General features: G+C 42.2%; 1 protein-coding gene across 1 annotated transcript; it reads right to left on the bottom strand.

Annotated features, from left to right (window-relative positions):
- Nucleotides 1–7,717: 7,717 nt before the first annotated feature.
- On the bottom strand, nucleotides 7,718–12,021 carry LOC136538849 (uncharacterized). The gene is made up of 3 exons (XM_066530795.1): nucleotides 11,584–12,021; nucleotides 9,580–9,702; nucleotides 7,718–8,207 (listed from the first exon to the last, which is right to left on the bottom strand). Exons 1-3 carry the CDS (start codon nucleotides 11,846–11,848, stop codon nucleotides 8,053–8,055), a joined length of 543 nt encoding a protein of 180 aa, XP_066386892.1. The 5' UTR covers nucleotides 11,849–12,021; the 3' UTR covers nucleotides 7,718–8,052.
- Nucleotides 12,022–13,011: the final 990 nt, after the last annotated feature.

Raw genomic sequence — 13,011 nt, 5'->3', positions numbered from 1 at the left:
TTTCACAACCTGACATTCGAGAGTCCATGGACCTCCAATGAACGAGCACGCGCTTTGTGTTCCATTACCTGAGCCGTCATCACCACAAGCCTCCTCTCTGATAGCTGTGGCTGTGATGTTGTCCTGGCCGGCCTCCCAATTTTCAACCTCCTCTGCTTTCTCTATTCCCAAGCTTTTTGCGCTCCAGCTTGATAGGTGGCTACCTTTTGACGGCGAGGGCCATTGCTGCTTCATTTTTTTTTGAGGGAACAGGAGGGACTTGGGAAGCCCCTACTGAAAATTTATTAAAGTAACCAAAGAGGTTAACAAAAAACAAAAGTTTTACAAGAGGTTACATGGAAGGCAGGAGGCAGAGAGAAAATCAGGAAACAAAAAAAGAAACAAAGAAGATTAAGACAATTACAGATATTGCTCTAGCCATAATTCAATTGAAGGAAAGTATTTCTTTTTAGCCCTCCACAGAAGCAATGCAAAAGTCCTCTGGAAAACAGCTAAAGCCCTTTGAATGGTAACAGGGAGTCCTCTGAAAATGACATCATTCCTAATATTCCAGATACTCCAACTCATAATGATGATAACTTCCATATAGAAACTGACATTTAGCTGCATTTTGAAGCTCTCAAAGATCTACAAAGGGTCTAGATCTAAATTAACTGTGATGCCAACAAGATTCCAGCAGGCTTGAGCCATTTCACATTCCCAAAAAAGATGCTGAACAGTTTCCTCAGAATTCGAAGAACAAAGCATACAACTGTAAGAAGGAAGGTGCATGTGCTTCCTCCTCAAAATGTTACGGGTGCTCAGCCTGTCATTAGTGAGTAACCAGAAGAAGACCTTGTGCTTATGCTGGCAAGAGGGTTTCCAAATCCATTTATAAATTTGGTGTGACCAACTTCTTCCACGCAGCTAACAGTAAGCTTTTTTGGAGGTGAAAATGGAACTGCCCCAAATATACATCCAAGTGTCAACACCATCAGACAACTGAAGGTTTTGTAGGATGATTTCGAGCTGCTGAAATTGTGCAAATGCTTCTGTTGAAAGAGGAAGGCTGAACAAACTGGAGGTGCTAGTAACTGAGGCTGCACATTGGAGTGAAAGGAGAGGCTTCTTGGCAAAAGAGAACAATTCAGCAAAGGTTAATCTTAGTGGTTGACCCATCTAGCAATCATTCTAGAGAAGGCAAGAAGCACCATCTGTTACTGAAACTGAGGCCATGCTTTTGAACTTATCCAACAATTTCAAGACATCTTTCCACCAGAATGATCCTTTCTTGACATGATTAGGGAGTCTACCATTACTATAATATTTCTCCCAGATAAGATGCACCCAGGGGATGTCAGCTCTGTTGTAAAACTTGTGAAAGTTTTTTAGGAGTAGAGCCTCATTTTGGGTTTTGAGGTCCAGCACCCCAAGTCCACCTTCTTCTTTTGACTTGGTCACCATGGTCCAAGCAGCCTTAGCATTGATTCTATTATTTTCTTCAGACCCTCTCCAAAGACAGTGCTTTCTGTATTTGTCAATTTGCTCCCTGACAGTGGAATGAAGATGGAAAGTGCTCATGAAAAACATGGGAAGGGATATGAAGATAGAGTTGGTCATCTGAAGCTTCCTAGCTTGAGAAAGAAAAAGAGAGGTGCTGACCAGTCTCCTTTCACATCTAGTCACCAAAGGCAAGAAGTCCTGAACCCTTGGTTTAGAAGTACCCAAAGGGAGCCCCGAGTAGGTGAAAGGCAGACTACCAGTGGAGCAGCCAAAGGTGGCAGCAAGATGTTGAAGCCTCTCCTCCGAGAGATTAATTGGAACTAGCATTGACTTGGAGAAGTTCACCTTTAGACCAGTAGAATCAGCAAAAAGTGTTTAGAAGGGCTTTCATCAAAAACAATTGTCTAGCACATCCTTCCATAAGATAAGAGTGTCATCAGCATACTGAAGGATTGGGAAGTCATTAGTATACAGAAGAGGGATTGGGAGATTGAGCAACCCTTGCTCCTTTGCCCTGTTGAGAACTGATTGTAATAAATCTACAGCAAGCACAAACAGAAGAGGGGATAGAGGATCCCCCTGCCTAACTCCTCTTCTACAATGGAAGACCTTACTAAGAGCACCATTTAGTAGAACAGAAGAGGTGCTAGAAGAAAAAATAAGCTTCAACCAAGCCACCCATTTTTGCCCAAAACCTTTCTTCCTCATGATCTGCAACATAGCCTCATGTTCAATTTTGTCAAAAGCTTTTTCAAAGTCTAGCTTCAAGATTACAAGTTCCTTTCTTGAAAAGTGACAAAGATGCAGATACTCAAAGGACCAAGCCAGACAGTCCTGGATAGATCTAGACTTGATAAAGCCATATTGATTGACATGGACCAACTTAGTAATCCAGGGCTAAAGTCTGTTAGCCAGCAGCTTAGTGATGATTTTTACCGAGGAGTTGAGCAGGGATATAGGTCTGTATTCACTGATTGTGGATGGCCCATCAACTTTTGGGATGAGGGTTATAAAGGAGGCATTGATGCTCTGGAGGCAAACCTCTTCAGAGAAGAAATCAGAGCAAAGATTATAGAAATCATGCTTGATCAAAATCAACATGTCTTTAGAAATTCATTATTAAACCCATCAGGCCCTAGAGACTTATCTGTAGGAAAATTCTTCACGACTTCATCAATTTCTTGATTACTAAAGGGCACTTCTAAAGAGCTCAGATCACAGGGCTGGCCAAAGAGGGAATCAAGGTCAAATAACATGTTCTGGTATCATGAGGAGCCTAATCTATCCTTGAAATCAGACCAAATGAGCTCAGCCTTTGAATTATGGTCATAAACTGGGACACTAGATGGGCTATTTAGAGAAGTGATTAGGTTCCTCCTATACTTGACAGTTGCTATTGAGTGAAAGAACTTAGAATTTTCATCCCCCAACTGGACCCATTTAACATTGCCTCTTTGCTTCCAGTAGATCATTTGCTGGTGGAGGAGAGAACTGAGCTTCTGATTGAGGATGTCTCTGAAATTCCATTCTTGTACTGACAGATCCCTCCATTCTTCAATAGAGTCAAGGAATAAAATCACTAATTTAACATTCTCAATTGTGATCTTGAGATTTGAAAGATTAGACTGCTAGTGCCTTAAAGCACATCTAAGAGACTTGAATTTGGCAGACAGGAGCTTGGCTGCATCCTATTGAGAAAAGGAGCCATTCCAACAACTAGTAACCATAGGCAAGAAGCTTTCATGAGCCATCCAATAGTTCTCAAATCTAAAGATTCCTCCCTTAGGAATGGAAGTTTTGATCTTAATCACACAAGGCCAATGATCAGAGGTTTCCATGACCAAGGAATGAGCAATGGTAAGAGGATACCTTAGAGTCCAAGATTGAGGAGAAAAACCAGTCAAGCCTTTCTAATAGTGGTGGATGCTGCTTATTGGTCCAAGTAAATTTTCTCCCATGTAGGGGAATTTCAACAAGCCCCAATGCACCGATTTCATTATTGAACAAGAGCATATCACCCACATTTCCACCTGCTCTATTTCTATCATCAGGTTTTCGGTAGAGATTGAAATCACCAATGATAAGCCAGGCAAGATCCTCCGGCATCTGAATATTTTCAAACCAATGCATGAATTCTACTTTGCCTTCACTATCACAGGGCCCATAAACTGAAGTTAGAATCCATGGATCGTTATTATGGACAGAAGAGAATTCCACAGAAATAGCAAACCTATTTTGGAAAACCTCATGACCTGAGAAGATAGAACTCTTCCAGACAATAAGAATACCCCCTGAAGCTCCAACCGAAGGGATGAAGCAGAAGCTATCAAAAGATCTAGGGCAAAAATTCCTAATATAATTAAGATAAAAAAACTCTCTCTTGGTTTCCTGGATGCTAATGATATCACATTTACTTTCACTGATCTTATTTCTAATGGACTCCCATTTGTTATCAGCATTAATGCCCCTAATGTTCCAACATAGAACATTCCAAGATCTATTGTAGTTTGTACTATCCATAGGAAACAGAAAAGAGGTAGGCCCAAGTACAAGTATGCATAGCATAAGTACATAGTTGAGGCAAAAGATAGAAAGAGACATTACATATGATCTCAAAGTTCCACAGATCATCCAGGCCTTCCGCCAAAGCTACTAGAAATTTTAACATTCCAGAAACTAAAAGAAAAAAGCAAAAGCAGGAAGCCAAATCTGCCCACTTCTTCCATGCACCGCTAGGATGGCAGTCCTTACTAATCAGCAGCATCATTCTTCTTACTTGGTGGGGAATCATCATTCTTGCTTGAAGTTGCAGCATCCTTCTTGCTTGAGGCATCCTTCTTTTTTTGATAGCCAGCTCCCACAGGGGCCGGCTGACTCTTCTTCTTCTTACTGAGGGCAGCATCAATGACTTGAGAAGCATCAAGATCACAAAGAGTGGAGCTAATATTCCTGATGGCCTTAGTTGAGAGGGAGGGTGGTTTGGCATTACAGCCAAGACAAGACTTGTCCTTGCAGATTTGATCCTTGAATCCTTTTTTGTACACCTTGATCTTGGGACTCCTCCTAACCTCTGTTTCCACTAAAACAGTACCCTTGTTCTTCTTGTTTCGCACTCTTCCTTCTTCATCAACAGGAGGGGCTTCATTTAAGTCTACAATCATATCTGTAGCTAAACTTTCTGCCACCATATTGGCACTTTCCAGCGCTTCATCATTAGCAACATGTGCTTTTACTGTGCAGGAAGGGAAGGTCTTCACTAGACAAGAAGCAGGAAGAGTGAAACCAATTTTCTGACCATTATCAATACTGCCCAATAGAGCATTAGACTGCATGAATTCTTTTGCACGACTAAAATGGCCTGGTGACATCAGTAGGGCAGTAAAGTAGTTGGCCCAATCACTGGGGATCAGGAACTGAGGGACCTTGTTATGACCAGGTGCAAAGAATTTGGCCCATGGCCTAGCTGGGTCCACAAACGAGGAATTGTAGTTGTGCCTTTCAAAGAGGGATTGGGCTGAAGCACTGAGCTGTTCACCGATCAGGACCATGCCAACTTGCAGATTTTGAGGCCCCATATCCTCATTCTGGGCTTCCTCAGCTTCATACTGTTGAATCTCTGCATCGTTCATGAGGTCATCCTCCATTATCTCTAAAGGCATGAAATTATCAGTCGGCCCATCCAGGATAGGGATATTCACATGCAAGCTTCCCACAAACTACACTCCTACTACCTAAAATTAGTTATACTGTTGCTTGAGTGAATAATTAAATATTCTACTATTTTCATTATACTAACCGCATATATTAAATACTCTAATTAATTCATTATTTCTTGCTCCATGAATTATGCTCCTATATATCACTATAAAATTCCCGCAGCAATGCACGGGAAATCATCTAGTTAAATTTAAATTTCCTACGTGAGTAGCTACTAAAACTGTTTCTAAAGACGACAGTGAAAAGATTAATCTGCATAGGAAAACAAACTTTCTTGGCCGGGCATGTCCTTGGTCTAATTCTGTTATCTGTCCACAGCCGGACAGTTTTTTATTTTCGCTCCGGACAGCCGGCCAGATTTTACTGTCACAATTAGCTGAATGGATCGACCAATATCTAGTGTGTGTACACTAGTTGCGTTTTGGCCTTTATTATGTTTCTAATGTGCTGGACTACTGTGTTATGTCATGTAGTGCCTTGGAAGAGATATGCAGAGTACGATCAATTTTGGCTATGGATTCTACCATAAAAAAATGTACAAGGTGTTTTAATAAAATGAGATATAATTACCCGGTGTTATATATACAATCATATTACACCTCGAATGGAATCATATACTCTAGATTCGTAATAGTTAGAATTCTGAACTTCCAAGAGTAGCAGGTCCAGGTCAAATTTGAGTAGCACTTCTCTCGTTCTGGCAGTCTGCCACAGAATTTAAACTCATTTTTTGCCTCATACTATATGCACATGGTCCCGAAGGAGGTCGGACTAAGTCTAATCACCACCTGACAGTGACAGCAAGGACGTTAGCACTTTATTATATGTATAGGGAATCAAAGTATCAAACTCTTATCCTAGATTTTGGAGAGGTGGCATAGGTTTTGCACGTGAAGTATGCGATTGGTTCGGTTGATCAGCTAGTGGAATGTGTTAGAATTACTCCGATCAAGTCGCATACGTGGGGGTTCCCACGGACTCGGCCATGTGATCATTTCCTGAAATCAACCCAACAGAATGATGAAGCTAAGCAAACGTCTTACGAAACATCTGGAGCGTTAATTTCCAGTATCAGCTTCCAAAACAAAACAGCGGCTTGCTCATCAGTTGTTCTTGCATGCGTAGGAATTACCGAGAGGATACGGTAACATCGCAGCGAGCTGACAGCCTGACACATGCCATCACAGACAGATAGCTAGCATTCCGGATACAGCGCACTTGTTTCAGATAGGGCGATTTAACCTGCTATCGAAATCAACGATATGGGTCGCAAAAAAGAAAAAGGAAAAAAAAAAGATCAACGATCTGGGAAGTGAGAGCACGCCTATATAATACGCCCCACGAGCCAAGGGGCAGAGCATCCCAAGCACCTCAATCGAGCTCATTATTAGGAATAAATAAATAGTGATGGCGAAGGTTAAGATTGCGGTAGTCATCGCCCTCCTAGCTCTGCTTCAGGTCTCACTAGAAAGAATGGCGCGGCTTTGCCGCGCCAGCCCTTGATCAATCGGTTGCGGCCTAGGGGTCAGTTTCCATTTGCATCTTGCTAGTTTTAATATGCTAACTATTAGCACCTGCTAGCAACATTTCAGTTGTTAAGAGATGCTAATAGACTCAAAGGTGAAAAATTATCCCATCTTGTTTAGATCCATATTTACTAATTTTGTTAGATCCATGTTGCATCAATAATCAAACATGGGCCACACGCTCTCATTTGCAGAGGTAGACCTGCTACAAGCTAGTGACGACGGTTATGATTCCTTTCGGCCCCAGCTTCTTCAGCTTGAGATATGGCGAGGCGAAGACGTATTTGAGCTCGATGGGCCCATCGCCGGGCCGGTGATAGGACTCGTGCATGTGCCATAGTGCCCACAGCGCCTAGAATTCCATCTCCATGTCGCACCATCGTTCCATCCATCTCTCGCCGCGCAACCCATGGCAGGCATGCCGCGTGGCCGTGGGATGAAGGGCATGTCAGTAAACTCACCATAGCGCCTACCAAGACCGTGAAGGTGCGAACCATCCAATCCAATCGCCCCAGAAGCCCGTGACTTGACACACGAGCAGCAGCCAGCAGTGTTGCTTCCAGGTCAGTTAACCGTCAGACGAGAGAAAGATGAAAGACAAAGGGGATGAGGGATTTGGAGAGGGTAAAATAGTGTTTTCCCACAGGCCACGACACATAACAGCACATTCACGGAATCATGGTGTATAGACGGAAATAGCACATCATAGGAACGATAAAATTGTAGTGATTCATGTAGGATTACAACTTTTTTGTGGTATATATGGAAATTGAGAACTTTTTCAGTGACTCCTAAGGAATTGCCTCTTTCAACTTCTAAGGTGAGGTAGGAATCATGGTTGTGTAGAGGTCCAAAGTTATCATATCTAGTAGACTACAGGTCACCACACAACATTTAAACTTCAGTTTCGAATTTCTATACCAGCTCGGGAAAGGCTGTTGCAGCTCACGTCCCTACAGTAACCTTGCTAGACAGGTCCAACCAACTGAAGCTAACCAGTCATAAAGAGAATTGAACCACCCAAAATTGCTATTTTCAAGCCCAATTATTGAAATCAACCAATCCATTGATAACGTTGCCATCAATCAATATGTAAAAAGTCGAAATTCCATTGTCATCTGGGGCCCAACAAAAAGCTGAGACCAAAAATTTCAACAGAATGTTCAAGAGCAGATATCATGAGCACAGGCTGCAAACCAACTGCATCCGTTTCACAGAATTACTTATTGTGAGAAAGAACTCAGAGTTTCCCTGTTGAATGGAATCAACTGCACCCTAAAGGTTGTGTTCTGACAGGTGAGAGTCGAAACCAATTTATTCGAACAATTTAAGAGGTACCTTTGTCTGGTAACTCACAAGCAGCCATGCGATTCATTGACTTCACCTGCCCGAGCATCTCGGCTACTGTTCTGCAGCGGCATTGCTTCCCTGGACGAATGACATCCCCATAGACAGCCATCTCAATTATATCTAGCTCCTGATCTGTTCAGAGATTGAGTAATAATACAATTCTAAATCAGACTGAATAGACAAGAACACTTCACACATAAATTTAAGTTTCGGATTGAGTGCCCAATTAAGGTATATAACAGTTGAAGATTAAATAAGGAGTTGAGATCAGTCCAATGATCCAATCTGTTGGACCAATGAATTTGTTCCGGTCAGTGGAGCAGATGCTGGCACACAAACTTTAGAAAAAAGATTCCTATCTGTCACGGGCCTAAATATAGGCCACCCAGCCAGGCCAAGAGAGGGCCAACCACGCCGCCAGGACCAGGGAGAGGCGGCATCCACCGCGCAGCCAATCCCTCCCTACCCAGATGAGTCCAAAATAGATGGGAATTAAAAGGAGATTTGGAATAAATAGAAATAGAGTTTGTTTAGGAAACAAGATAAGATTGGAAAGGAGAGTCCAAATCTATAAGGACTCCTCTAGTTTGCTTAAGATCCAAGTCCTCTAGGGACTATAAATATAGGGGCCAATGTAACCGTTTCAATCTTAAGCAGAAATAGAGCATTTTCTCTCCCCTACCTACCTCCTCTTCCTGCGCCTCTCCCCTCCCTGCGCCCGCGCTTGCCCCTGCACTAGCCGCCGCCGCTGCCCCTACGCCGGCAGCAGCAGCAGCCGCCGCTGCCCCCCACACCAACCGCAGCAGCCATGCATCAGCATGCTTTTGGCCACAATGAAGCATAACCAAGATCCTAATCATTGACATTTAAGATCAAATGGAAAGTACTAATGGCACTGAAATAGAAAAACGAATTAAGTTATGACATTCAACTTGGGTACACACACTAATCGCCTTCTCTCAAAGTCGCACCCGAGAATGAGATAATGAATATGAAAGACAGGATAAGGCCCAAAAAGAAGTGGACAACTACACACATAGATTAACTATCAGGTAAACAAACAAAGCTGTGCATGGTTATATATGTATATCATGTGACAATTTCCTTTAAATATTCTAAATAACCTAATCAGTAATGAAGCTGCTGTAGTTCCAGGTAAAGAAAAAAATCAGGCATCATGCCATCATGTGAACTTAAACAGAAATACTACCATTTAGCACGGCTAACATATTTTCAAATATTGAATATTTGAATTAAATGTTTCTACCCTGCCTCTATTATAATGTTTTCTTCTACCATAGTGCCATGTCTAAACTATATGCCATATATTTCTCAGCCATCAACAGATTTAAATGTAAAACATAATTATAAATTAATATGCATTTGTTGCTGAGAGGAAGATATGCTAATGCTAGTATTCAAATTGCTGTTGTTTCTAGTCGTGCTCAATAGCAAACCAATATTTCAAGACCAATTGAAACAAACAAAAAAAACATTCACTCACCAGTAAACTTAATATCACAGGAAAAACCCCGCATCTCTGCTTGCTCTACCCATGCTTTATCAGATTTGGAACGGTTCACCCTAGTCTGGAGGATCTGACAGTTCTCAACAGTGGATTCTCCTCCTAAAACAAATTATCAAACCACAATGCTGGTCACTGTTTGATGATGCTGCAGCAGTAAGGTGCTGAGCAGTATTCATGTGAGACCATCCACAAAATATTAGATGGAAATTATACATAAAAATAGCTATTTAGTAGTTAAGCGGGCTTATTTCCCTAAAGGTGCAATACATGTATCTGGGATAAATTTCCTTCAATTTAAAAATGATTTCTTATGGATCCATCCCTATAAACTGATAGGCATATCCATTATTAATCAAGGATGAGTAAATGCCAACTTGTTGAGTAAAAATGACAGGACAAGGATATAATCGTACCAATATATTGTCAGCCTTTGTTCTTTCCTAACCAGCTTTGTATTTGAATGCATGAATCTCATAAAAGTAAAAAAATCCAACGGTCCTAAGTCCTCATTTGGCAACCAGAAATACAGGTCAGGTGAGAACGTTTCACTCGAGAATCACTAGAAACATTTCTCGTTTTTATGCTTAGCAAGGAGAAACGGCAGTTAGCTGGTTTCGCATGATTTTTTTAAAGTTGTATTTAAGTTGTTCTTCGCCCACAAAAAATTCTGAATCTTTTGAAGACCATTTTCATTTATATGATTTTTAAGGATTTTTTTTTTTTTGTGAATCAAAATCCAGCCTACCAGGCAAACAGTTTCACGAAGTGCCAGAAACGTTTCTTGAGAGAATCTAAATTCGAAATGTTTCTACGAGAGCCTAGACAGGGTGGCTCCTGAATTATATTCAATTTTTTTTATCTGCTTCACCTTTAGGTGAAAAGGTTGGTGTCTGAAATTCAATAATAATAACAAAATGCAAAACTAGATATGCATCTATTCACAAATCCACTTCAGAAATGTACCATTCTATATGTGATAGATTTGAGTATAATGCGACCAAGTTGTGCAAAACTGACAATTGATGTGATAGACTTGAGTATAATGCGACCAAGTTGTGCAACTGACAATTGCAAGCTAATCTACTGCCAACAAAATGCATGTATGTCCTACTGAGAGAATTAATGTTTTAATGAACAAGGTAATAGTAACAGTAGAAAAAATTAGTGAGAAGAGCTCAAATTCTCAGCAAAAAGCAACCAGACAAGATGGACTCACATACGTAGCAGCATTTATGTTACTATGCTCGCTGTGGAAGTGTGGATTGCTTCAATGGAGAGTGTGTATGCCTAAACAACTGACCTAAAAAGGCGGTAAGACTCTACCGCTTGCACCAGGCTCGCCCTTCACCTAAACAACTGACCTAATATGACACAAATGGATCTAAGATGATGAAATGTTGATCTAACCTTATGTAAATACATCGCCTATAATTGTAGTATTGCCTCACATTTTTTTCATTGCAATCTACTTTGGTTTATTGTACTCTTGTAGTTTTGCCTCATCATTTTTTTTCATTTGCATCTTGGTCTTGCAGGGTCCAAGGAGAAAGATACTGTCGGCATTGGTTCAGAGAAAGTGGAAGTCAAGTCATTTCCTGCTTGTTGAGGCATCTTTATAGCATCTCCTGCCCAAACGCTATCACACTCGCCATTGCTCAATTTAGCTACTGCGCAAGAAACTGAGCCTCCAGCAGTCTAGCCAAGGGCTTCGTCATCCCTGTTGCATCTGGAGAGCTATAGAGATGTGTTACATGTTTAAGCATGTGGAGCATTCACATGGTTTCAATCCCTACAATAATCGAACACAGGGTTTCAAAAGAGGGATTAGGGAGGGAGGGACTAAACCCCCAAAGGGATTGAGTAATATGGGAGAAATCCACTTAATCCTTCCCTGCATAGGACACCCTGGACTCCAGGGCCTGGAGGATTTGTCAGCAGAGCCTGCGGGGGCGGGGGCGGGGGCGGAGGGGGGAGGCACACCTCTGGAGAAAGGGACGATGTGGTCGTACTCGTAGCAGAGGCATCCGTGGCAGCCCCAGAAGCGGCGGCAGACCACGTTGCCCACGGCGTCCAGCCGCCAGCGTTCTGGGTGCCGCCCCACCAGCACCGCTGCCTTACGCCAGCACGCCGTCCGGGTCTTCTCGTCGAAGGACCTCGGGCGCTCCTTCTCTGTCGCCGGAGCCGGAGATCTCCGGCCGCTCCCCTCGCCGTCATTCTCCCGACGGGGAGAGGAAGGGCCACCCATCTAGCCCAACTTCGTGCCCGTTTGGTAGCGCTTCTCGAGCGACTCCCGGGTGCGCGGGCGTCCACTTCTCCGGCGATTTGCGCTGTCTGGACTCTGGAGCCGAAAGAGAATGGAGGAGCTCAAAAAAGCAGCTTCGCTCAGCTCCTCCGATGGTGCGTGCAGGTTGTCCCCGAAACACCCCTTCAGTGCGGCCGAGGCGCCGAGGTGTGGGCCGCCGGAGCGTGGGCCTCCAGGACGTTGGGACAGACGTTGGAGCCTGGGGCGCGTGCGACGCGGAAAAACCATCGCGACGGAGGAAACGGAGTGCTTTCAAAGACCCATAATTATTTAATATTTATTTTTTATCTTTATTATATTAATAAAGGGAGATACTTCTCCAAAAAAAATTAAAAAAAAAACATGTTCAAAAAACGGCATAAAAGATGTGTCCAGAAAGAAAAAGAAACTGAAGGTTTAGACGGAGGGCCAAAGGAAAACAAGGAGCGAATGTCACTGTGTGTGTCATGGCCAGACCAGCTTGTATAATCTTTCTTATCTTCTTTCTTTCCTTTTTTTCAGCCCGTTCACTTGGTCATATTGGACTTATAAGCCATGGCTTATCAGCTAACGAACAGTATTTTCTTCTCACACCAAACCAGCCAACAATACTTTCAGTCATGGCTTATAAGCCAAACAAACCCAATCGAACAGGGCGTTTGTCTCCTGAAGTGGTGTTTGTTTTTGCTGTACTGGTTCGCTGTTCTTGTTTTGCTGTACTCCTTTGTGTTTTACGTCTTTTTCGTTTGAGCTTATCAGCCAAAATCAGCACTACTTTTCAGCCATGTAATAGTAATTTTCTCTCACAACAAATCAGTATTAGCATTAGCGGCAGCTGAAAATTAACCAGTAGGGATCAACCTCTAATCCCTCCTCTTCTTTCAAAAAAAGGAGCGAATGTCACTCGGTGATTGAGCTAAGCTAAAATTTAGTGGCAAAAATTTTTGCTCTTTAATATTGGTATAAATACGCAGACTGAAATTTCAAATTTGACTTGAATTACATGAAACTATGTCAATTTTCAAAAAATTTGGAACCTCATATTTGCTTAAATTTAGGTAAATGTAAGCTTGTGTTAAACTTTGATGCCCATACGAGTTCAAAATTGATATGAGGTGTGCAGAATT

Source organism: Miscanthus floridulus, chromosome 2 (assembly GCF_019320115.1).
Source record: "Miscanthus floridulus cultivar M001 chromosome 2, ASM1932011v1, whole genome shotgun sequence".
NCBI classification, from domain to species: Eukaryota; Viridiplantae; Streptophyta; class Magnoliopsida; order Poales; family Poaceae; genus Miscanthus; species Miscanthus floridulus.
This window is presented reverse-complemented; position numbering and strand designations above follow the sequence as displayed.